The following is a 26724-nucleotide window of genomic DNA, read 5'->3' on the forward strand; positions in this document are numbered from 1 at the left end:
CTCACCAGCAGAGACTCACTGATAGATATAGAACACTATGGACTCACCAGCAGAGACTCACTGATAGATATAGAACGCTATGGACTCACCAACAGAGACTCACTGATAGATATACAGTAGAACGCTATGGACTCACCAGCAGAGACTCACTGATAGATATACAGTAGAACACTATGGACTCACCAGCAGAGACTCACTGATAGATATAGAACGCTATGGACTCACCAACAGAGACTCACTGATAGATATACAGTAGAACACTATGGACTCACCAGCAGAGACTCACTGATAGATATAGAACGCTATGGACTCACCAGCAGAGACTCACTGATAGATATACAGTAGAACGCTATGGACTCACCAGCAGAGACTCACTGATAGATATAGAACGCTATGGACTCACCAACAGAGACTCACTGATAGATATACAGTAGAACACTATGGACTCACCAGCAGAGACTCACTGATAGATATACAGTAGAACGCTATGGACTCACCAACAGAGACTCACTGATAGATATACAGTAGAACGCTATGGACTCACCAACAGAGACTCACTGATAGATATAGAACGCTATGGACTCACCAACAGAGACTCACTGATAGATATACAGTAGAACGCTATGGACTCACCAGCAGAGACTCACTGATAGATATACAGTAGAACGCTATGGACTCACCAACAGAGACTCACTGATAGATATACAGTAGAACGCTATGGACTCACCAGCAGAGACTCACTGATAGATATACAGTAGAACGCTATGGACTCACCAGCTTCCGCTTTCTCCTGTTGTGCTATTTACAAAAAAAACACATGGCTGGCTCAACTGTTCTGGGGAACTACGGTAAGGTTCATAATGTAAAATAATGTGACAGGTGAAATGAAGAACGCAACCTGCTTCATCTCCTAACGTATTACACAAGTTGACTGCAGGTATTCACTTTAAAAAGTTGCTACAAATATTCAAATGTATTGAAAAACCATCCCGTATTCTTTTTCCAAATATCACAGTACACCGCCCGAGCAGGTTCTAATATTACCACTAGAACACTGAGTAAATGCATTCTGGAAATAGATTTACATAGTGCGGAATACATTTTAGTCATTTAGCAGACGCTCTTATCCGGAGCGACTTACAGTTGGTGAGTGCATACTTTTTTTTTTTTTCTCATACTGGCCCCCCCCGTGGGAATCGAACCCACAACCCTGGCGTTGCGAACGCCATGCTCTACCAACTGAGCTACACGGGGACTACATAGGAATAAAAGTCCCATTCTTAAAGTGATTTCATGCAATGATCCTACAGGGGAAAACTAAGGGGACGCGACTGACTGGCAAACTGATGTTACATTTCTCAATTGCTTAAAATTAGATCAATGTTAGGGGTTAAGGTTAGGGTCAGTTTCAAATCAAATCAAATTTTATTGGTCACGTACACATATATTTAGCAGATTTTATTGCGTGTGTAGCAAGATGCTTGTGTTCCTAGCGCCAACAGTGCAGTTTTAGGTTTTGATGTCGGGATGTCTGTCAGTCACGCCCCTTTTTAGTCTCACCGTGATCAAACAATGGCTTTAGATTCTATAGTTTTCTAACATTTTGTCCTTCATTCTCCTTGCAGCCAAACAGGTGACGTCAGGACTCTGGTGTTTCCTGTGCTGTACCTCAATGAGGTAAGCTGGGCTTGGTCATTCATTCACATAATGTATATGCTGTTGATCTTCTTTGTGTCTACTGGCAGACTGACAACACTTCTGATGGCCCAGCATATAGCTTCATTTCGTTCAGTTCCCCTTCTACTGTTGTTTTTGGGCGTCCACGTACGTGTAATGTACTAATGTTGTTCATTAGTTAAATCACATGCCAAACTATCTGAATAAGCGATTGTTCCCCAACTAGGTCAAAAGTAAATAGGATCCAAAAACATAAATAGAATGACGTGTGGCTCACAACAATGCTTAACGTTTCTTAGATGAGGAAACATGATACACGCTCAGCAAGGAATGTCCTTTAACCTTACGCCAGTGATCTGGAGCAAAGGTAACTGAAAAGCAGACCACTCCTGCATCAGGCTTCATATCAGGATTATCACAGTACGGCAAGGTGACCAAAGCTGTCATAAACTGTCATAGCATGTTTATGACAACCTTATGTAGGCCTAGACACTCTGTGTCACTTTAGGAACTAAGAAGGTTCACCATCAGTGCAGTCTCATCAATGCTAGTATGAACTGTAGAAGAAACATATTTGAACAGAGGGGTTTTAGATGGAGCTAACTTCCTTTTTAAAAAGAGACCTCTTGATAAGTTAAAATAGAAATCAACAACTATTAAAGGGATACTTCTAGGAGGAAGTTTTGAATCGGTCAGTACCCTACAGAGTTATATGAGAAGAGTAGAGTATACACTAGATGGCCAAAAGTATATGGACACCCGCTTGTCCAACATCTCATTCCAAAATCACGGGCATTAATATGGAGTTGGTCCCACCTTTTGCTGCTATAACAGCCTCCACTCTTCTGGGAAGGCTTTCCACTAGATGTTGGAACATTGCTACGGGGACTTGCTTCCATTCAGCCACAAGAGCATTAGTGAGGTCGGGCGATTAGGCCTGGCTCGCAGTCGGCGTTCCAATTCATCCCAAAGGTGTTTGATGGGGTTGAGGTCAGGGCTCTGTGCATTTCTGCATGCTTTGTGTATGGGGGCATTGTCATGCTGAAACAGGAAAGGGCCTTCCCCAAACTGTTGCCACAAAGTTGGAAGCACAGAATCGTCTAGAATGTCATTGTATGCTGTAGCGTTAAGATTTCCCTTCACTGGAGCTAAAGGGCCTAGCCCGAACCATGAAAAACAGCCACAGACCATTATTCCTCCTCCACCAAACTTTACAGTTGGCACTCTGCATTGGGGCAGGTAGCGTTCTCCTGGCATCCACCAAACCCAGATTTGTCCGTCGAACTGCCAGATGGTGAAGCGTGATTCGTCACTCTCCAGAGTCCAATTGCGGCGAGCTTTACACCACTCCAGCCGACGCTTGGCATTGCGCATGGAGATCTTATGCTTGTGTGCATGAAGCTCCCGACGTACAGTTCTTGTGCTGACGTTGCTTCCAGAGGCAGTGTTGCAACCGACGATTTTTCACATGCTACGTGTTTCAGGCCTCGGCGGTCCCGTTCTGTGAGCTTGTGTGTCCTACCACTTTGCGGCTGAACAGTTGCTGCTCCTAGACGTTTCCACTTCACAATAACAGCACTTACAGTTGACCGGGGCGGCTCTAGCAGGACAGACATTTGACGAACTGACTTGTTGGAAAGGTGGCATCCTATGACGGGTGCCACGTTGAAAGTCACTGAGCTCTTCAGTAAGGCCATTCTACTGCCAGTGTTTGTCTATGGAGATTGCATGGCTGTGCGCTCGATTTTTATACACCTGTCAGCAACGGGGTGTGGCTGAAATAGCAGAATCCACTCATTTGAAGTGGTGTCCACATTCTTTTGGGAAAATATTCTGTATTCTAAACAAAGTGTTTTGATAACGGTAAAGTGTAACAGTTCCATGTAGAATAAACCATCCTTCATAATACTGTACAAGCAGTGTTCTTCTAATATAACAATGTGCAAATATTACACTTGTATATATCCTGTAGGGTGTCCTCTATAAGACAGGAGTTCCCTGACATGTTTGAAGAATACACAGGGTCCCCCACCTCCCACTATTAAATAATAACAAAAGACGTTGAAAAGTAATAGATGTGTCTTGTATCATTTTAATGCTGAGTGCAAGGTCTCTCCCAGTTCAGACTTCTGCATCAACCTGACTTTTCAGTCAGAGGACAGTTCAAAAGCATCTCTTCTGTCCATCTGTAGAAAAAAATGAGGAAGGGTTGATTTGACAGATGCTTTGTAATGGTGATAAAACTAAAACTAAACACTTGTGATTTTTACTGGCTTTATTAGTAATCACCTTTCCTCCCATCTGCGGTGCCGGCGTCCGATAGGCTTAGATCAGCTCCAGGCCCCTCTCGTTACAGATACTGGTCATGAAGGAGCCTGACTTCGGCTCCTATATCAGGGAGGGAGGGAGGGAGGGAGGGAGGGAGGGAGGGAAAGACTATCACCATACAGTCATGGAAGCCAACAGTAAATACACGGTTGAACATAGCCAATCAAACAAGGGACACGTGCCAGCATGGCACTGACTAGTTGGCATTACGCACTCGGGGTTCAGGAGTAGTCCATTGGCAGAGTTAGAATGCACATATACACACAGCACTGATTTCAATGGTGGTTAGGTGAATTCCAGGACAGATAGTATTTTGACCGTTGACCATATCAAATGTGACAAACCTCCATTTTGAAGTGTCCTCCAATACTCTGAAGTGGGACTGGTGTCTGGCCACTGCCTATGCCATCTGTAGCAGCTCCTGATATGGTAGGGGGGGTTCCCACAACGCTGCTGAACAACAAGTCCACCAGGTTTTGCAAGTAGCTTTTGTGAATTAAATAAAATATAATCGCTCAATAAACGTAGCGAGAGGGCCTCCCGAGTAGCTGTGCCACTAGAGATCCTGGTTCGAGTCCAGGCTCTGTCGCGACCGGGAGACCCATGGGACGCACAATTGGCCCAGCGTCGTCCTGGTTAGGGGGAGGATTTGGCCGGCGGGGATGTTCTTGTCCCATCGCGCACTAGTGACTCATGTGGCGGGCCGGGCGCAGTGCACGCCGACTCGGTCGCCTGGTGTTCGGCGTTCCCTCCGACACATTGGTGCTGCTGGCTTCCGGGTTAAGCGGGCACGTGTGTCCAGAAGCAGTGCGTCTCGGTTGGGTTGTGTTTCGGAGGACGCTCGTGTCCGTACGGGAGATACAGCGATGGAATAAGACAGTAACTACTTCCAAAACAAAATCCACTTTTTTAAAAATAAACATAGCGAGAAAAATAACTATTTTGTTTGGAAGTAAAATGTATATGCTAATAGAATCAAATCAAATCAAAAGTGTATTGGTCACGTACACGGATTTGCAGATCTGGTGCAAATCCGTGTACGGATGTTGTTTTGGGTTGGCAGAAGAAGCCCCGAATGCTAGCTACCTAACTTACAAATCCGGGTTAGTTTTATATATTTTGTCTGCGTTTATATTATTTGGCTTGCTAGCTAACGTTAGCTAGCCAGTTCGCTTTGAAACATTATTAAAGCAAGCTGGCTATATCTTATTATTAACTAGCAAGCTAGTATCCAAGTGCCTGGCCTTTACTGACCCTTAATGCCAATGGGCTACAGTTAGCTGTTGTTAGCAAGGTAGTTAGCTAACGTGAGCTATGCACATCTTCCTCTGATATGCTACATCACATTACACGTTAGCTTGATGTACACTGCTCAAAAAAATAAAGGGAACACTTAAACAACACAATGTAACTCCAAGTCAATCACACTTCTGTGAAATCAAACTGTCCACTTAGGAAGCAACAGTGTTTGACAATACATTTCACATGCTGTTGTGCAAATGGAATAGACAACAGGTGGAAATTATAGGCAATTAGCAAGACACCACCAATAAAGGACTGGTTTTGCAGTTGGTGACCACAGACCACTTCTCAGTTCCTATGCTTCCTGGCTGATGTTTTGGTCACTTTTGAATGCTGGCGGTGCTTTCACTCTAGTGGTAGCATGAGACGGAGTCTACAACCCACACAAGTGGCTCAGGTAGTGCAGCTCATCCAGGATGGCACATCAATGCGAGCTGTGGGAAGAAGGTTTGCTGTGTCTGTCAGCGTAGTGTCCAGAGCATGGAGGCGCTACCAGGAGATAGGCCAGTACATCAGGAGACGTGGAGGAGGCCGTAGGAGGGCAACAACCCAGCAGCAGGACTGCTACATCTGCCTTTGTGCAAGGAGGAGCAGGAGGAGCACTGCCAGAGCCCTGCAAAATGACCTCCAGCAGGCCACAAATGTGTCTGCTCAAACGGTCAGAAACAGACTCCATGAGGGTGGTATGAGGGCCCGACGTCCACAGGTGGGGGTTGTGCTTACAGCCCAACACCGTGCAGGACATTTGGCATTTGCCAGAGAACACCAAGATTGGCAAATTCGCCACTGGCGCCCTGTGCTCTTCACAGATGAAAGCAGGTTCACACTGAGCACACGTGACAGACGTGACAGAGTCTGGAGACGCCGTGGAGAACGTTCTGCAAATGTATTAAAAATATAAAACTGAAATATCACATTTACATATCTTTAATGTTACAACTTCGCTTTTTCGGCTGGTGGAAGTCCTGTAGAACCATGTCCAGATAAAGGGTCCTGTAGAACCACGTCCGGATAAAGGGTCCTGTAGAACCATGTCCAGATAAAGGGTCCTGTAGAACCATGTCCAGATAAAGGGTCCTGTAGAACCACGTCCAGATAAAGGGTCCTGTAGAACCACGTCCAGATAAAGGGTCCTGTAGAACCACGTCCAGATAAAGGGTCCTGTAGAACCACGTCCAGATAAAGGGTCCTGTAGAACCACGTCCAGATAAAGGGTCCTGTAGAACCACGTCCAGATAAAGGGTCCTGTAGAACCACGTCCAGATAAAGGGTCCTGTAGAACCACGTCCAGATAAAGGGTCCTGTAGAACCACGTCCAGATAAAGGGTCCTGTAGAACCATGTCCAGATAAAGGGTCCTGTAGAACCATGTCCAGATAAAGCGTCCTGTAGAACCACGTCCGGATAAAGGGTCCTGTAGAACCATGTCCAGATAAAGGGTCCTGTAGAACCATGTCCAGATAAAGCGTCCTGTAGAACCACGTCCGGATAAAGGGTCCTGTAGAACCATGTCCAGATAAAGGGTCCTGTAGAACCATGTCCAGATAAAGCGTCCTGTAGAACCACGTCCGGATAAAGGGTCCTGTAGAACCATGTCCAGATAAAGGGTCCTGTAGAACCACGTCCAGATAAAGGGTCCTGTAGAACCATGTCCAGATAAAGGGTCCTGTAGAACCACGTCCAGATAAAGGGTCCTGTAGAACCATGTCCAGATAAAGGGTCCTGTAGAACCATGTCCAGATAAAGGGTCCTGTAGAACCACGTCCGGATAAAGGGTCCTGTAGAACCATGTCCAGATAAAGGGTCCTGTAGAACCATGTCCAGATAAAGCGTCCTGTAGAACCACGTCCGGATAAAGGGTCCTGTAGAACCATGTCCAGATAAAGGGTCCTGTAGAACCATGTCCAGATAAAGGGTCCTGTAGAACCACGTCCAGATAAAGGGTCCTGTAGAACCACGTCCAGATAAAGGGTCCTGTAGAACCACGTCCAGATAAAGGGTCCTGTAGAACCACGTCCAGATAAAGGGTCCTGTAGAACCACGTCCAGATAAAGGGTCTTGTAGAACCACGTCCAGATAAAGGGTCCTGTAGAACCACGTCCAGATAAAGGGTCCTGTAGAACCACGTCCAGATAAAGGGTCCTGTAGAACCACGTCCAGATAAAGGGTCCTGTAGAACCACGTCCAGATAAAGGGTCCTGTAGAACCACGTCCAGATAAAGGGTCCTGTAGAACCACGTCCAGATAAAGGGTCCTGTAGAACCACGTCCAGATAAAGGGTCCTGTAGAACCACGTCCAGATAAAGGGTCCTGTAGAACCACGTCCAGATAAAGGGTCCTGTAGAACCACGTCCAGATAAAGGGTCCTGTAGAACCACGTCCAGATAAAGGGTCCTGTAGAACCACGTCCAGATAAAGGGTCCTGTAGAACCACGTCCAGATAAAGGGTCCTGTAGAACCACGTCCAGATAAAGGGTCCTGTAGAACCACGTCCAGATAAAGGGTCCTGTAGAACCATGTCCAGATAAAGCATCCTGTAGAACCACGTCCGGATAAAGGGTCCTGTAGAACCACGTCCGGATAAAGGGTCCTGTAGAACCACGTCCAGATAAAGGGTCCTGTAGAACCATGTCCAGATAAAGCGTCCTGTAGAACCACGTCCGGATAAAGGGTCCTGTAGAACCATGCCCAGATAAAGGGTCCTGTAGAACCACGTCCGGATAAAGGGTCCTGTAGAACCACGTCCAGATAAAGGGTCCTGTAGAACCATGTCCAGATAAAGGGTCCTGTGGAACCACGTCCAGATAAAGGGTCCTGTGGAACCACGTCCAGATAAAGCGTCCTGTAGAACCATGTCCAGATAAAGCGTCCTGTAGAACCACGTCCAGATAAAGCGTCCTGTAGAACCACGTCCGGATAAAGGGTCCTGTGGAACCATGTCCAGATAAAGCGTCCTGTGGAACCATGTCCGGATAAAGCGTCCTGTGGAACCACGTCCGGATAAAGGGTCCTGTGGAACCACGTCCAGATAAAGGGTCCTGTGGAACCACGTCCAGATAAAGCGTCCTGTAGAACCACGTCCGGATAAAGGGTCCTGTAGAACCACGTCCAGATAAAGGGTCCTGTAGAACCACGTCCAGATAAAGGGTCCTGTGGAACCACGTCCGGATAAAGGGTCCTGTAGAACCACGTCCGGATAAAGGGTCCTGTGGAACCACGTCCGGATAAAGGGTCCTGTGGAACCACGTCCAGATAAAGGGTCCGGGGTGAAAAAGTTGAATGAACAAAGTAGAGCGAGGAGATAACTAAGACGTTGTTAAATGTATTTAAATACAGATTTGGATTAAATAGTTATTAAAAACCTAAAAGTTTGGCAGGTAGCCAAGTAGTCCGGATGTTGTGACTTTTTTACCACAATCTCTGTGGATTTGTCAGCAGGATATCATAGGTTATCTGACACACACACACACACTTGATCATGTTGTTGTTGGCAAATCGCCAGACCAGTTATAAAAACTCAACTCTGCCTCAATATAAGAGAACAGAGTTGAGCGTTCCTCAGCTATTTAACTCTTTACCTGTTACCTCATACATGTTTCACGTTAGCCTGCATATATAATACATTATGATCCAGTTGTAATGCATGGTATGACTTGACATAAGCATGTATGACCCCCTTATCTCTTCTCTTCTCCCCACAGAGTGTTGTGATCGATGAGGTATCGGCCAAACAGCTGCAGGTGATCGTGGCGGAGGGCAACGTAGTGGTCAACATACCTTTTATGCTGATTGGCTTCGGCATCCTCCTGGGCGTGGTCTTCATGGTGCTCCAGTGTCGTCAAAGGATCCCAGAGGTGAGAAGTCATAGCCGTAGGTCATAGGTCATTCATGTGTCGTAGGGCTGTGGTCAAAAGTAGTGTGCTAAACAGGGCAAGGTTTCCCAAACTTGGTCCTGGGTCCCCCCGGGTACACATTTTGGTTTTTGCCCTAGCACTACACAGCTGATTCAAATAACCAACTCATCATCAAGCTTCATTATTTGAATCAGCTGTGTAGTGCTAGGGCAAAAACCAAAACGTTCACCTGGGGGGGGGGACCCAGGGGACCCAGGACCAAGGACCAAGTTTGGGAAACCCTGAAATCGGGATTAGGGTGCCATTTCTGACGTAGCCTATGACTTCATGAAGATGCCCTCTGTTCCATTAGGGAGTATTTATGTAAGTCATAAACAACTCCACCCTGTAGCTTCATGTTTGTGTAATATTAGCAGGAAGAGAAGGTTCCCGACACACTATCACTATCAGGGGCGGTTCCCCCAGCAAACTGCCTTCAGCAAATCAGACATAGTCAATAATGTCTTGGTATAAAAAAAAGTAACCTTGGTAGCATCCTGAGAACTCCCTCACAGCTTTCTGTGATGGATACATGTTTCCCTCTCACGATGTTATCAAAACAATAGGTGCTTAAAGAGATTTATCACGAGGTCCAGTTGGCTGTTGACCTGTTTTCTTATTTTAGAATTTACAGGGGCGAAATCAACTATCAAAACGCATGTAGATCTCATCAGTGATGTAGTCAAACTTCAAGTCAGAGTTGAGTCCCTAGTCCCAGCCCTTCATACTCAAGTCCTTTTTTCTTGAGCCAAGTACTTCATACTTGAGTCCTGGGAAACACAACATGTAGGACTCGTTATCTGAAAATAGATCTGAAATCAGATCGGACTAAATATTGTTTTTCTTTACATTTATTTTTCTCCTCAGAGCTCTTCTGACGAACGCCAGCCCCTTCTGAAGTCCTAGTCCCACAAGAAGTAGAATCCGCTCCACAGGAAGTGCGATCCTGGGAGGACAGGATTAGAATTGCCATCCATGTTTTGTTAACTGTATCAAGGGTTCTGACTGCACACTGTTTCCACTTCACCAGATTGAATCATCTTCTACCCTGTAACCGTAACCTCACTGTTAACTACTGTAAGGCTAGATCAGGAACCGGATTGAGAATGTTTTTGTCTTTTAAAATGAATAGTTTAAATACTTTCATAAATCTGACATATTTTAATCTGTTTTTCTTTTATTTGTTTTTTAATCCAACAGTTTATTTTTATTTTTTAACATGAGTTACAAGGAAGCTGACTGTACTTTTATTTAATATTTTTGTTGCTTTTAAATGTTGTGTTTTGGGGTCACCCAGAGAGATGTAACACTGATTAGTAGGGAATGAGAGAGGATAGAAGCTCAGGCAGATTGCCAAGATCATTTTACATTTCAGTCATTTAGCAGACGCTCTTATCCAGAGCGACTTACAGTTAGTGAGTGCATACATATTTTTTTTCATACTGGCCCCCCGTGGGAATCGAACCCACAACCCTGGCGTTGCAAGCGCCATGCTCTACCAACTGAGCTACACGGGGCCACACTCATGTTAGACATTGAGAGGCTGTTGAAAAGAATTGCAATATTATTATGATCTATCGCTGTCATCATTAGGATTAGGAATGTCGTAAAACTTCAGTTAATAGCCCGGGCGTTTTATTTGCTGAAATCACTGAACGGAACAGGGGCTTATTAGAGACGGGCTTCTATTTGAGACAGGCTTCTATTTGAGCCAGGCGTCTTATTTCCTTAATGCACACAGCTTTTGCTAATTTGCATAGTTAATTGTTTAATTCCAGCATTTTAATCATTTACATTTTATTTTGTTTATTTTATAAGTATGTCTCTATTTAGAGAATAAGAAAAAAAATGTTTCCTTAACAGAATAATTATTTTCCTCTTTGACTGTGCATTTTCGGAAGTTCTTACTTTCACCACTAGAGGGTGATCTGACGGGGGTTTGTACTCCCAAAGTTGTTGACTGTTTTTTGTGCTTGCCAGTTAGCAGTTCTCAGCTGTTAGCAGCCAATGGCTAGAGTTTTCTTCATGCCGATTGAAAACGGATGATTGCTATACTTTTTTTGAGTCATTACTGAATTGTTTAATGTAACAAGTCAAACATTAAACCTCGTAAACAATTAATGTTACGTGGTCCTCTGTAGCTCAATTGGTAGAGCATGGCGCTTGTAACGCCAGGGTAGTGGGTTCGATCCCCGGGACCACCCATACGTAAAAATGTATGCACACATGACTGTAAGTCGCTTTGGATAAAAGCGTCTGCTAAATGGCTTATTATTATTATTATTATTATTATTATTTAACCTCGTAAACTATTCATTTAGACCCCAGGCGTTTATTTGAAAGAGGCGTTTTTTGCTGAAATATGTGCAGTTGCCTGGCTATTAAAAGGGACAGGTGGCTATTTGAGACTGCTTTTAATTGAAGTTTTACGGCGTATCAAAACATCCACCTTTGGACTGCTGACGTTAGGGCAGAGATGTTATTCTTATTACACAACCCCAGTGACATCGTCACTTTTATATCTTTTTATACTGCTCGTAGGCCTACGAGGAATGATCTGTCTGCTTTGTGTGAAATAATAGGAGCTACGGGGTTTGGGTCAATTCCATTTCAATTTTAGTCAATTCAGGTGGTTAATTGAAATTAGAAAAATGTCCTGGATTGACTGAGTTGAAATGGAATTGACCCAAACACCTGACGAGGTTATCCTACTTTATTTTAATTTAAAAATGTTATAACTACGTAATTACATAAACTACAGGTCAAAAGTTTTAGAACAACTACTCATTCAAGGGTTTTTCTTTATTTTTACTATTTTCATTGTAGAATAATAGTGAAAGACTTCAACTATGAAATAACACATATGGAGTCATGTAGTAACCAAAAAAGTGTTAAATAAGTCATAATATATTTTATATTTGAGATTCTTCAAATAGCCACCCTTTGCCTTGATGACAGCTTTGCACACTCTTGGCATTCTCTCAGCCAGCTTCACCTGGAATGCTTTTCCAACAGTCTTGAAGGAGTTCCCACATATGCTGAGCACTTGTTGGCTGCTTTTCCTTCACTCTGCGGTCCAACTCATCCCAAACCATCTCAATTGGGTTGAGGTTGGGGGATTGTGGAGGCCAGGTCATCTGATGCAGCACTCCATCACTCTTCTTCTTGGTAAAATAGCCCTTACACAGCCTGGAGGTGTGTTAGGTCATTGTCCTGTTGAAAAACAATTGATAGTCCCACTAAGCCCAAACCAGATGTGATGGCGTATCGCTGCAGAATGCTGTGGAAGCCATGCTGGTTAAGTGTGCCTTGAATTCTAAATAAATCACAGACAGTCTCACCAGCAAAGCACCCCCACACCATAACACCACCTCCTCCATACTTCACGGTGGGAAATACATATGCGGAGATCATCCGTTCACCCACACCACGTCTCACAAAGACACGGCGGTTGGAACCAAAAATCTCAAATTTGGACTCTAGACCAAAGGACACATTTCCACCGGTCTAATGTCCATTGCTCGTGTTTCTTGGCCAAAGCAAGTCTCTTCTTATTGGTGTCCTTTAGTAGTGGTTTCTTTGCAGCAATTCGACCATGAAGGCCTGATTCACACAGTCTCCTCTGAACAGTTGATGTTGAGATGTGTCTGTTACTTGAACTCTGTGAAGCATTAATTTGGGCTGCAATTTCTGAGGCTGGTAACTCTAATGAACTTATCCTCTGTAGCAGAGGTAAATCTGGGTCTTCCATTCCTGTGGCGGTCCTCATGAGAGCCAGTTTCATCATAGTGCTTGATGGTTTTTGTGACTGCACTTGAAGAAACTTTCAAAGTTCTTGAAATGTTCCGTATTGTCTGACCTTCATGTCTTAAAGTAATGATGGACTGTCGTTTCTCTTTGCTTATTTGAACTGTTCTTGCTATAATATCGACTTGGTCTTTTACCAAATAGGGCTATCTTCTGTATACCCCCCCTACCTTGTCACAACACAACTGATTGAAACGCATTAAGAAGGAAAGAAATTCCACAAATTAACTTTTAAGAAGGCACACCTGTTAATTGAAATGGATTCCAGGTGACCTCATGACGCTGGTTGAGAGAATGCCAGGAGTGTGCAAAGCTGTCAAGGCAAAGGGTGGCTATTTGAAGAATCTCAAATATAAAATATATTTTGATTTATTTAACACTTTTTTGCTTACTACATGATTCCATATGTGCTATTTCATAGTTTTGATGTCTTCACTATTATTCTACAATGTAGAAAATAGTAAAAAAAAATAGAAAAACCCTGGAATGAGTAGGTGTTCTAAAACTTTTGACCGGTAGTGTACATTTAGGGAAAGTTATCAACATTTTATCAAACCAATCAGTTAATCTGTACATACATAATGAAATGTATTTAGTCAGCAAGCGTTGGAATCCACTGTTAAATGAATCATTGGTAATTGATACATAGTCATATTTTCACAAAGAGTATAGACGCAAGAGAAAGTACTGGATATTTACAAGCAGTTGCTTATCAACAGATAGCTGTACAGACGGTCATTTACAGATGGACTATCCAAATAAAGTGTGACCTAATTATTGACTACCCAATCATTGTGATTAATTGTTTAAAGCTGGGGAAAGTAATGTTCACAACTCTGACATGCAGTACTTTGCAGAGTTGCAGAAATTACTTTTTTTTATATTCATTTTTAGAGAGAGAGAGAGAGACTATATAACATGATTGTACTGACTGGTCATACAGTAGCAATAGAAATTAGACTACAAGGGAATGTTTCCCCCTCAGTGTTTTGTTAGTTATAATACCACTAACCTCATGCCACTATACAAACAGTGATTAAAAACAATAATGTATGTAACAGAATGCATTGTGTGAGAATGACTCCTACATTTTAAATGTTGTTCCCATAGTGATAATGACAGTATGTAAATAGTAAGTGATTCATTTTAGAGGGTTCTATCCGAAATGGGAGTTGGCAGGAGCACACACACAGTATCTGGTACCAGGTAAATGTAGTCTGTCATCCATTATCCCATGTCCTGAAAAGACCCCCACTAATCCAATGACTAATGCATTATGCTTCAGGAGCCCGCATGGCTTTTTTTTGTTTTTATAAGAAACAATAAAATACTTTCACTACCATGTCACAACAAATGCAATTTATATATTTTAACATTATTTACATTATGTGTGTACAACCTTGACATTATGTACAAATAAATAATTTACAAATAAATAACTGCTCCATGGTTTTAAACATATCTTCCGCAGACATTTTTTGCTTGTCAATAAAAACCGCTTCATGTTTGTTGAGTGCATTGTCTGTATTTTGTTTTAAAACATTTGTTGATTGGATAGATGAAGTATCCAATGGGAATGCTATTATCTGATAATACATACTGAGACAGGGTTCATATAACTTTACAACATTTGCAGCTTATTTACTGTTAGACTGTACCTGGTACATTTGTTTCAGTTAGGAAGGGGTTATCGGGGCAGTTCAAATGATTTGGTTAGCTGTTTTTACCAAATATTTGGGAGTATTTGGTGAGCCAACTGAAGTCCTGTGACATCAGTTGGTACAGTTTGGCATTCCATTGACAGGCTCCGTTGATTGTTGCTTTTCCATTGATCGTTGTTCTGGCTTTGTCCAGACTTATAGCAGAGATCATATTTCAGTTCAAGAGGTAAAAATCTGGAAAGAACACGTTTTTTTCCTGCAAGAAATGACACAAAATATCCAAAGATTATTTTTTTTTGTTGCAAATGGAAACAATAGTTGTTTTGAATATGAGCATAGCACCGGAAATTAGTATAAGCTTGGTGGTTAAGAGCGTTGTGCCAGTAACCGAAAGGTCGCTGGTTCTAATCCCCGAGCCGACTAGGTGAAACATCTGTCGATGTGCCCTTGAGCAAGGCACTTAACCCTAATTGCTCCTGTAAGTCGCTCTGGATAAGAGCGTCTGCTAAATGACTAAAATGTAAATGTAGCTCTCCCTATTCAAACCCAGTACCTGCAGTAGTTGGTCCCACACTCATTGTGCTCTCTGCAGCTGGCGCCAACAGGCTTCAGAGTATTCCATCGCCACAGGAGAGAGCGCTTGGCTCGGGTGATCAGGCCTGTCCCTGTCCAATCCTCAGGCACAGGAGCGGTCTGCACCTTGGGAAGGTGGAGGAAGGCAGGTTAGCGTCAGTCAGTCTCCTTTATAAACAAGTGCGGTGTGTAGGATTTCATTTTCTTTTAAGTCTCATTGAAACAGGGCTTGTTGACTGAAACAGCCTGACTGAAGTTGTTCTGTAGATTGTCTGTTACCACTCAGCTGCTATCTCACAGACCGATATCGACAGACCCCTGAGTTCGGCAAAGCAAAAACTGTACAGTAGCTAAAACCTGAAGCTCCAACCTGCAGCAATGCATGCAAACTTCCCAATAAAATTTTAGATTCGTATCCGAAAGGCAAAATCTCCACCCAACATTCCAGGGACAGTGAGTGAATAAACGTCTTGTTAATGCCAAGCCGACGTAGCATCAGATCAGACGTAGGCTAACCTCTTCCCCCCTCCCCAGGCTCCATTGCTACCGCATAGAGTGAACCGGCTGGTGGACAAGATCAGACATGGGGCCTAGCATCCTACCTGGATTGGGCAGACCAGAGCCAGGAGCACGAAGATGGCTATGTACTGTGCTGTCCTCATGTTGAAGAGAGCAGAGCCTAGGTTCCTGATTGCCGTGCAATGAGACTATAGGAGCCTCGGCCGGCCACTTATATTAGAGGTGCTAATCTATTTGATAAGGGCTGCCAAGGGCAACGATCATCGGTAGGAGGTGGGGGCGTGTTCAAAGAACACTTTACCCGGGGTCCAAATGAGGGCAACTCCACGTCTGCAGGGCAGGCCACTGACACCTTTAACTGTGTAATGGCTCCTATCCTCTCTGAGCTGGGTGGGCCAGACTTGGGTTCAAATAGTATTTGGGTTTTTCCCCCCACATAATTTTAGCTTTATTGAGCCTGCCTGCAGTTCCAGATGGACGGTGTTTGCACTTTTTGGACTAGACTATTCCATTGCACCAGACAACCTCCGTCAAGAGTAGCTAAAGTATTTGTAAGAAATCAAATACTATTTGAACCCAGAACTGGTGTGGACAGAGGAGCACTCTCACATATACAGGGTTCAGGAGCACAGTGGTCTCACATATGCAGGGTTCAGGAGCACAGTGGTCTCACATATGCAGGGTTCAGGAGCACAGTGGTCTCACATATGCAGGGTTCAGGAGCACAGTGGTCTCAAATATGCAGGGTTCAGGAGCACAGTGGTTTCACATATGCAGGGTTCAGGAGCACAGTGGTCTCACATATGCAGGGTTCAGGAGCACAGTGGTCTCACATATGCAGGGTTCAGGAGCACAGTGGTCTCACATATGCAGGGTTCAGGAGCATAGTGGTCTCACATATGCAGGGTTCAGGAGCACAGTGGTCTCACATATGCAGGGTTCAGGAGCACAGTGGTCTCACATGAATTCAGCAGCAGTACTGTACATTGATGGTGGTTCAGTTTATAGTCTGATGTGTTGTCAGTGGAAGATCAAACCATGCAGAGATATCTAGAGATTGCTGACTGATTATGGTTAGTCCCAGATAAAAGTCCATGGTTCAGTACCAAGGTTACATTATAACATATTAGAGGAAGAATTCAGAGGTTACATTGTTACATATTAGAGAAAGAATTCAGAGGTTACATTGTTACATATTAGAGCAAGAATTCAGAGGTTACATTGTTACATATTAGAGAAAGAATTCAGAGGTTACATTGTAACATATTAGAGAAAGAATTCAGAGGTTACACTGTAACATATTAGAGAAATAATTCAGAGGTTACACTGTAACATATTAGAGAAAGAATTCAGAGGTTACACTGTAACATATTAGAGAAAGAATTCAGAGGTTACATTGTTACATATTAGAGAAAGAATTCAGAGGTTACACTGTAACATATTAGAGAAAGAATTCAGAGGTTACACTGTAACTTTTTTTTTTTTTTTTTTTTTTGTCATTTAGCAGACGCTCTTATCCAGAGCAACTTACAGGAGCAATTAGGGTTAAGTGCCTTGCTCAAGGGCACATCGACAGATTTTTCACCTAGTCAGCTCGGGGATTAGAACCAGCGACCTTTCGGTTACTGGCACAACGCTCTTACCCACTAAGCTAACATATTAGAGAAAGAATTCAGAGGTTACACTGTAACATATTAGAGAAATAATTCAGAGGTTACATTGTTACATATTAGAGAAAGAATTCAGAGGTTACACTGTAACATATTAGAGAAAGAATTCAGAGGTTACACTGTAACATATTAGAGAAAGAATTCAGAGGTTGCACTGTAACATATTAGAGAAAGAATTCAGAGGTTACACTGTAACATATTAGAGAAATAATTCAGAGGTTACACTGTAACATATTAGAGAAAGAATTCAGAGGTTACACTGTAACATATTAGAGAAAGAATTCAGAGGTTACATTGTTACATATTAGAGAAAGAATTCAGAGGTTACACTGTAACATATTAGAGAAAGAATTCAGAGGTTACACTGTAACATATTAGAGAAAGAATTCAGAGGTTACATTGTTACATATTAGAGAAAGAATTCAGAGGTTACACTGTAACATATTAGAGAAAGAATTCAGAGGTTACACTGTAACATATTAGAGAAAGAATTCAGAGGTTACACTGTAACATATTAGAGAAAGAATTCAGAGGTTACACTGTAACATATTAGAGAAAGAATTCAGAGGTTACATTGTTACATATTAGAGAAAGAATTCAGAGGTTACATTGTTACATATTAGAGAAAGAATTCAGAGGTTACACTGTAACATAGAGAAAGAATTCAGAGGTTACACTGTAACATATTAGAGAAATAATTCAGAGGTTACACTGTTACATATTAGAGAAAGAATTCAGAGGTTACACTGTAACATATTAGAGAAATAATTCAGAGGTTACACTGTAACATATTAGAGAAATAATTCAGAGGTTACACTGTTACATATTAGAGAAAGAAGAAAGAACAAGTCCCTGGATCAACAACCCCCTAAACACCCTCTCTCTCAGTATAATAGATGGGGGTCATGATGGGGGCATGGTCTGGTGCAGCAACCATCCTGCTTTTCACATGCAGTAGAGTAAAGAACAGAAATATGCAGTCATCTAGCCTGGTCCTAAGTCTGATTGTGCTCTTGCCAACTCCATTGCTGTCATTGTCAAGCCAAACATGGCAGCCTGGCTAGTAGTCATCCATGCCAGTCACAGGAGTGAGCCAAGACTTGCAGCTTGGGTCTGACTAACAATAAAACAAAGGAAGACATGAAATACTAAATTGAGCATTCTCAACGCTGTGTGAAAGCTATCACCCCCAACCTTATTATATTTTGTTAATCACACCCTTCGTGACATACAGTATTCAGACCTCTTCAATTTTTCCACATTTTATTACGTTACAGCCTTAATCTAAAATTGATTAAATCGGTTTTTGTCCTCATCAATCTACACACAATACCCCATAATGACAAAGCAAAAACAGATTTTTAGAAATGTTTGCTAATTTATAAATAAAAAAAAACTGAAATATCACATTTACATAAGTATTCAGACCCTTTACTCAGTACTTTGTTGAATCACCTTTGGCAGTGATTACAGCATCGAGTCTTCTTGGGTATGACGCTACAAGCTTGGCACACATGTATTTGTATACTGTCAGGTTGGATGGGGAGCGTTGCTGCACAGCTATTTTCAGGTCTCTCCAGAGATGTTCGATCGGGTTTAAGTCTGGGCTCTGGCTGGGCCACTCAAGGACATTCAGAGACTTGTCCCGAAGCCACTCCTGCGTTGTCTTGGCTGTGGGCTTAGGGTCATTGTTCTGTTGGAAGGTCAACCTTCGCCCCAGTCTGAGGCCATGAGCACTCTGGAGCAGGTTTTCATCAAGGATCTCTCTGTACTTTGCTCTGTTCATCTTTGCCTCGATCCTGACAAGTCTCCCAGTCCCTGCCGCTGAAAAACATCCCCACAGCATGATGCTGCCACCACCAAGCTTCACCGTAGCGATGGTGCCAGGTTTCCTCCAGAAGCATTCAGGCCAAAGAGTTCAATCTTGGTTTCATCAGACCAGAGAATCTTGTTTCTCATGGTCTGAGAGTCTTTAGGTGACTTATGACAAACTCCAAGTCGGCTGTCATGTGCCTTTTACTGAGGTGTGGCTGCCGTCTGGCCACTCTACCATAAAGGCCTGAAAGGTTCTCCCATCTCCACAGAGGAACTCTAGAGCTATGTTAGAGTGACCATCGGGTTCTTGGTCACCTCCCTGACCAAGGCCCTTCTCCCCCGATTGCTCAGTTTGGCCAGGCGGCCAGCTCTAGGAAGAGTCTTGGTGGTTCCAAACTTCTTCCATTTAAGAATGATGGAGAATGCCACTGTGTTCTTGGGGACCTTCAATGCTGAACATTTAGTTTTTTACCCTTCCCCAGAACTGTGCCTCGACACAATCCTGTCTTGGAGCGAGCGCTACGGACAATTCCTTCGACCTCATGGCTTGGTTTTTGCTCTGACATGCACTGTCAACTGTGGGACCTAATATAGACAGGTGTGTGCCTTTCCAAATAATGTCCAATCAATTGAATTTACCACAAGTGGACTCCAATGAAGTTGTAGAAACATCTCAAGGATGATGAATGGAAACAGGATGCACCTGAGCTCAATTTCGAGTCTCATAGCAAAGGGTCAGAATACTTATGTAAATAAGGTATTTATGTTTTGTATTTTTTATTAATTTGCAAAAATGTCTAAAAACCAGTTTTCACTTTGTCATTATGGGGAATTATGTGTAGATTACTGAGGATTTTTTATTTATTTAATCAATTTTAGAATAAGGCTGTAACGTAACAAAGTGTGGAAGAAGTCCAGGGGTCTGAATACTTTCCGAAGGCACTGTGTGTGTGTTTGGAGTTCCATGGTTGTCGGAGGAGATAGGACAGAGGTTATGTTCAAAATGACACCCTATTCCTTATGTAGTGCACTACTTTCACCAGGGCCCACTGTCACTCCCTGACCTTAGAGATCACCTGTATTCTCTGTTTGGTTAGGTCAGGGTGTGATTTGGATATAATCTAGTTGATCTATTTCTATGTTGGCCGGGTGTGGTTCCCAATCAGAGGCAGCTGTCGATCGTTGTCTCTGATTGAGGATCATACTTAGGCAGCCATTTTGCCTACCTATGTTCTGGGATCTTGTTTCTGGTTGGCTTGTTGGATGTTTAGCCTCTTGAACTTCACGTTCTGTTGGATTTTGTTAGTTTGTCGGTGTTTATTAAAATAAACGACTATGTACGCATACCACGCTGCACCTTGGTCCGATCCTTTACACAACGGACGTGACAGAAGATCCCACCACCAACGGACCAAGCAGCGTGGCCAGGAGGAGCAGACATGCTGGACACAGGTGGGGAAAACATTCTGGACATGGGAGGAGATATTAGCCGGAAAGGGAACCTGGGCGAAGGAAGAAGCCCAGGCAGGAAAGGATCAACAGCGACAACGAAGGAAGCCCCAAGACATTTTATTTTTGGGTGGGGGGCACACGGGGTGGTTGGCGGAGCCAGGTTTCAGACCAGAGCCAACTCCCCGCACTCGCTTTAGGGAGCGGGTGACCGTTCAGGCACCCTGTGATGCGGTGATACGCACTATGTCTCCAGTGCGCATTCACAGCCCGGTGCGCTTGGTAAGTGCTAAAGTGAGCATCCAGCCAGGACGGGTTGTGCCCTACGCTCCAGACCTCCAGTGTGCCTCCACGGCACAGTATATCCTGCGCCAGCTCTACGCACCGTGCCGCCAGTGCACCTTCACAGCCCAGTGCGTCCTGTGCCAGCACCCCGCACTTGCCGGGCTCCAGTGATGATCCATGGCACGAAGCCTCCAGTGATGATCCATGGCACGAAGCCTCCAGTGATGATCCATGGCACGAAGCCTCCTGTGATGGTCCATGCCCCGCGCCTCCTGCGACGGTCTGCAGTCCAGAGCCTCCAGCGACGGTCTGCAGTCCAGAGCCTCCAGCGACGGTCTGCAGTCCAGAGCCTCCAGCGACGGTCTGCTGTCCAGAGCCTCCAGCGACAGTCTGCAGTCCAGAGTGTCCAGCGCCGGTCAGCTGCTCCACTCCTGTGCCAGAGCAGTCCGCTCCACCGGTGCCCAGTCCAGCTCCGGTCAGCTGCTCCACTCCTGTGCCGGAGCAGTCCGCTCCACCGGTGCCTAGTCCAGTGCTGGTCAGCTGCTCCACTCCTGTGCCAGAGCAGTCCGCTCCACCGGTGCCTTAGTCCAGCTCCGGTCAGCTGCTCCACTCCAGTGCCAGAGCAGTCCGCTCCACCAGTGCCTAGTCCAGCTCCGGTCAGCTGCTTCACTCCAGTGTCAGAGCAGTCCGTTCCACCGGTGCCTAGTCCAGCTCCGGTTATCTGCTCCTTACCAGAGCCGGGGCAGTCCACTTCACCGGTGCTCACACCAGGGTCCAGACAGGGCTTGGTGCATCGAGGGAGGACTGCCAAGCCGGAACCAGACGTCAGCCCCTCTCCAGGGTCGGGGTTTCCCACACCAGAGTCCAGACAGGGCTTGGTGCATTGTGGGAGGACTGAGAGGGGGAGCATCGCGCTGGGGTCCAGACCGGACCGGGCATGCAAAGGGGAGGCAGGATGGGAGAAGAGGTTAAGACCGACGTCGCGCCCGGAGCCGGAGCCGCCACCGAGGCTAGATGCCCACCCGGACCCTCCCCTAATGAGTCAGGTTTTTGCGGCCGAAGTCCGCACCTTTGTGTGGGGGGGGTACTGTCACGCCCTGACCTTAGAGATCACCTGTATTCTCTGTTTGGTTAGGTCAGGGTGTGATTTGGATATAATCTAGTTTATCTATTTCTATGTTGGCCGGGTGTGGTTCCCAATCAGAGGCAGCTGTCGATCGTTGTCTCTGATTGGGGATCATACTTAGGCAGCCATTTTGCCTACCTTTAGTTGTGGGATCTTGTTTCTGTTTGGCTTGTTGGATGTTTAGCCTCTTGAACTTCACGTTCCATTGGATTTTGTTAGTTTGTCGGTGTTTATTAAAATAAACGACTATGTACGCGTACCACGCTGCACCTTGGTCCGATCCTTTACACAACGGACGTGACACCCACAGGGTTGATGACAGAGGTAGCAGGGTGGTTTAGTGAGGCACTGTGTGTGTGTGTGTGTTTGGAGTTCCATGGTTGTCGGGGGAGATAGGACTGTGGTTGTGTTCCAAATGACAGCCTATTCCTTATGCAGTGCACTACTTTCAGCAGGGCCCACAGGGTTGATGACAGAGGTAGCAGGGTGGTTTAGTGACCACTTTAGTAACAACAGCTTCAGACTTCTATAGGCCCAAAAACCACGTCAGGGGACAGAGAGGATGGACGCTAGGTTATGTAGTCTACACGGCAATTAAAACTAAGGGGTTTGGTTTTGACCTAGTGATTGACCTTTTCTTATTTTGTGTGTAAATGCTCTCTTCAGTCAAAATATGCATGGAATTTTAATGTCAATTTGGGTTGATTTGGTTGATTGGGTTGATTTGGTTGATTGGGTTGATTGGGTTGATTTGGTTGATTTGCTTATGGTGGGGATACAAATCAATAAATTGAAGAAATTGTGAAAACATCTATATCAGGAAAGAAAAGTCAGCAGCAGATATGTGGTGATACCAGAAGTTTTACACCTGCCCTGTTTTAATACACAGTAGGTATCACTAGCTAGTGTAGAACATGTACCTCTTTCAGACGGCAGTGTATCGTTTAGTCCACTAGATAGCGATAACCTTGTTAACTGTAGTCTCAGTTGGCCAGACGTGTTGCTCCACACAGCAGCGGTGGGAAGACTGTAAATTACAGTGTTGTCTAGGACAGGTCAGAGGCTCTCTCATGTGAGACAGGATGGGCTCCATGTTGATTATCCGCTTGTGCTGATACTCTCACTCACAAAACATGGGGTGGTGGCCCTGGTTTTGTTATGGAGGTGTCCTACCCCCTCATTGACCCCCTGTAATATGATTCCTGCACATAATTCATTCTTGGGAAATAACTGTCTATTTCGCCCCGAGGCCCTCTATATCTGTGTAATAAATTGGTACTGCACTTATTCAACCCTCCTCTATAAGTATATATTTGGCTCAGAGGACCCCCTCATCATCACTCTTTGTCCGAAGTTAGAAAAATAGAGTTTTCCAAATAATTTGACATTTTATAGGAGTTCCCATTTCCAACCCTAAATTGCCCCTATAGTTTGATCGGTAACACTTCATTTTAAGAGGTCCTTAATTACAGTGTAATTACATGTGTAATTACACTGTAACAAGTATTGATGAATTTAGTGGAAACTTGCCCATTTGTGACAAGCACGGTAACGAGCGTTTGTTGTCCAATTTACTGTCTAGTTTCTTCTCAGCTGCATCCGATTTCGTAAATAATTGTCACCAGGTTGTCATCGCTTGTGGACAGATTCGCTGGGTGTCAGAGATTAAAAGTTTGGAGGCACAATAGGGTCTAAATTATCTACCCGTTAATGCCCCACTCTTCATAACCTCCAATGAACGTCGTTGCTAGCACTTGTCCCCCAAAAGTGTACCATCTGGGTTAATTTTGTTGGGTTCACAAAAACAGATCGGAGTTAGGTCAACCTCACCGACCGAGGTCTACCATACGGGTGTCATCCCAGATTATATATATATTTTTTAATTTTAGGATGAATGTGTACGTTACCCATTATGACAACCTGAAACCTCCTTGCCATCCAAGTGAGAGGATAAACCCACAGAGTACATCACAGAGTACATCACAGAGTACAGCACAGAGTACAGCACAGAGTACATCACAGAGTACATCACAGAGTCCATGTAATATCTGCATCAGTACAATGTACTCACTTGGTGTTACACAGGATTTGGCTACTTTTAAATGAAGTGTATCTTCAGGGCTACTTACTTGTAATTAATGTGTATTTCTGTAGTACATTACCCATCCTGACAACCTGGTCGTTATTTTAAGGCTTCTGGAAGCACCATCCAAGTGACAAACTAAAACACACGAGTACACCCACAGAGTGCATGTCATATCTGCATAATTACAATTTAATTACTAGGTGTGTGTTGTGTCGAGTAAACGTTGCTAATTATGCTGTGATGACCAAGGAGAACCCGCTGACGCTGTATTTTCATCATAAAGGTTTATTCATAACAAAGGGTTACAGCGTCGATTTACAGATACCTGCAGATACCTGGAGAATAATCGCCCCATCTCTAATCTGATTATTCTGTCTTCCTTTGTCTTAACTGTGGTATATATCCTATGTAATCTGATATGGGTGGTTCTTCCTACCAACCAATCCCCTGTCTCCACACAACAGACTTCCTCTGTTCTATGGGGTGTCCTCCTAAAACTGCTCCCCAGATGCTTCCTCTAAGCTGAATAAACCTCCTCTCAGGTTCCATTTGAAAACGTCAGCAAAGTCATAATTCCTCAGACACTACACGTGTTACACAGGATTCAGCTAGTTAAAATGAAGTGTATCTTGAGGTGTACTTACTTGTAATTATTGTGTACCTATAAAAGTACATTCCCCATTCCGACAATCTAATCATCAGCTTCTAAAAGAGCCACCCCATTAAGTGAGAAAATAAACACACTAATACACCCACAGAGTACATATCTGTAATATAAGCACAAGGTTGTCGCTAGGTGTTACACAGGATTTAGCTATTTAAAGTGAAAGTGTAACTTTACAGTTAGCTATGAGCAATTTCTATATAATTACTTATTACCAAGTGAAAATACCTACAAACAAAGATGAGCTTCTACTTTAGTCAACTTTATTGCAACATGTAAAAAGACAAATATATTAATAATTTGATTAAACAGAGATATAGGCACTACTCAATAACGTAAAAGTCACTATTCTAGAGGTGACTTAAATCTGTAGCCCATAGTATAGTGAGTAGCCGAGATAGCCAAGTTAGAAAAATGGGTCTGTCTTTTTCTTAATTTTTTAACATTTACAAGTAACAATAATAAGCCATTTAGCAGACGCTTTTATCCAAAGCAACTTACAGTCATGTGCGCATACATTTTTACGTATGGGTGGTCCCAGGGATCGAACCCACTACCCTGGCGTTACAAGCGCCGTGCTCTACCAGCTGAGCTACAGAGGACCACCAAGTAACGATGGAAATCGACAACTCTGTCTCTGTTTTCATCTGTTTCTTTCTTATAAGCATTTTCTAATCCTGGAGTCTGAGACGAAGAATGTATGACAATTTAGCATTAGACACTTGGCCCCTAGTTATAATCATGATTTCTATAGTTTAGGCATATAGCTACCTAGCTAGTTGTTGTGGTAACCATCTAGCATCAATAGACCTCGGTAAAAATGTGTTTTATATTGGATATTCTGCGGATATTCGGTTTTCTCTCCTCAACATTTTTTAAAAATGTACATTTCAACAACAAATAAAAGCAGAGGATTTTTGTCCATCCTTCCCCGATTCAGAATATATCGTTTTCATAGTCATGGCACACTTCGTGTAAGAGCTATTGAAGATTGAAAGCAAAAACAAATATTAAAACTGATCTACCCCCTAAATATATATATATATATATATTTATAATACAATACACAAAAACGTGCATTTTTGTCCACCCTTCACCGATTCAGAATATATCATTTTCATAAGTGTAAGAGCCATTGAAGCCCCCTAAAGAACACCTAAAAAAATAAAAAAATTGAAAGCTGGGGATTTTTGTCCATCCTCCCCCGATTCAGAATATATCATTTTCATCATAGCCATGGCACGCTTTGTGTAAGAGCTAATGAAGATTGAAAGCTAAAAAATTAAAATTAAAAACTGTGAATTTTGTCTATCCTCCCCCGATTCAGAATATATCATTTTCATATTCATGGCTTTGCGTAAGAGACATTGAAGATTGAAAATCTAAATTTCGACAACAACAAAAAAGCTGTGGATTTTTGTCCATCCTCCCCCGATTCAGAATATATCATTTTCATAGTCATGGCACACTTCGTGTAAGAGCTATTGAAGATTGAAAGCAACAACAAAAAATTACAGAAACTTGATTTTTTTCCCCATCCTCCCCCGATTCAGAATATATAATTTTCATTGTCATGGCACGCTTTGTGTAAGAGCTATTGAAGATTGAAAGCTAAAAAAAAAACTTTTAAAAGTTCATGCTTGTCTATCCTCCCCCGATTCAGAATGTCATTTTCATAGTCATGGCATTGCGTATGAGCCATTGAAGACTGAAAATCAAAATTTCAACAGCAACAAAAAAATATGTGGAATTTTGTACATCCTCACCCGTTTCAGAAAATATAATGTTCATAATCATGGTACGCTTTGTGTAAGAGCTATTGAAGATTGAAATCGTATTATAAAAAATAAAACAAATAAAAAGGGTGGAT

At 43.4% G+C, this 26724-nt stretch overlaps 2 protein-coding genes and 1 non-coding gene across 3 annotated transcripts in view; 1 reads left to right on the forward strand and 2 right to left on the reverse strand.

The window, feature by feature from the left end:
• The window catches only part of scarb2c (scavenger receptor class B, member 2c), a 41052-nt gene extending 30417 nt beyond the window's left edge, over nucleotides 1-10635 (forward strand). Inside the window, exons 10-12 of the mRNA XM_041885325.2 lie at nucleotides 1626-1677; nucleotides 9008-9160; nucleotides 10067-10635. Coding sequence (XP_041741259.2) covers nucleotides 1626-1677; nucleotides 9008-9160; nucleotides 10067-10105 — 244 coding nt within the window. The 3' untranslated portion in view covers nucleotides 10106-10635. The remainder of the gene's footprint in view (nucleotides 1-1625; nucleotides 1678-9007; nucleotides 9161-10066) is intronic.
• On the reverse strand, nucleotides 1182-1254 carry trnaa-cgc. Its single transcript has one exon. It is a non-coding gene; the product is annotated as a tRNA-Ala (tRNA).
• A 3880-nt stretch (nucleotides 10636-14515) lies between the features above and the next one.
• Nucleotides 14516-15931, reverse strand: LOC121574290 (liver-expressed antimicrobial peptide 2). The gene is made up of 3 exons (XM_041886908.2): nucleotides 15843-15931; nucleotides 15221-15366; nucleotides 14516-14923 (listed from the first exon to the last, which is right to left on the reverse strand). Exons 1-3 carry the CDS (start codon nucleotides 15900-15902, stop codon nucleotides 14887-14889), a joined length of 243 nt encoding a protein of 80 aa, XP_041742842.2. The 5' UTR covers nucleotides 15903-15931; the 3' UTR covers nucleotides 14516-14886.
• Between the last annotated feature and the right edge of the window lie 10793 nt (nucleotides 15932-26724).

The sequence above is a fragment of the Coregonus clupeaformis genome, chromosome 9 (assembly GCF_020615455.1).
Source record: "Coregonus clupeaformis isolate EN_2021a chromosome 9, ASM2061545v1, whole genome shotgun sequence".
Lineage (NCBI taxonomy): Eukaryota > Metazoa > Chordata > Actinopteri > Salmoniformes > Salmonidae > Coregonus > Coregonus clupeaformis.

Excerpts from the sequence above, each read along its gene's own strand:
- LOC121574290 (XM_041886908.2), bottom strand. The coding sequence starts at position 15,902 with ATGAGGACAGCACAGTACATAGCCATCTTCGTGCTCCTGGCTCTGGTC. Across the intron at positions 15,367-15,842 it reads CTCTGGTCTGCCCAATCCAG|GTGCAGACCGCTCCTGTGCC; the intron begins GTAGGATGCTAG and ends CACCTTCCCAAG. Across the intron at positions 14,924-15,220 it reads TGTGGGACCAACTACTGCAG|GAAAAAAACGTGTTCTTTCC; the intron begins GTACTGGGTTTG and ends CATTTCTTGCAG.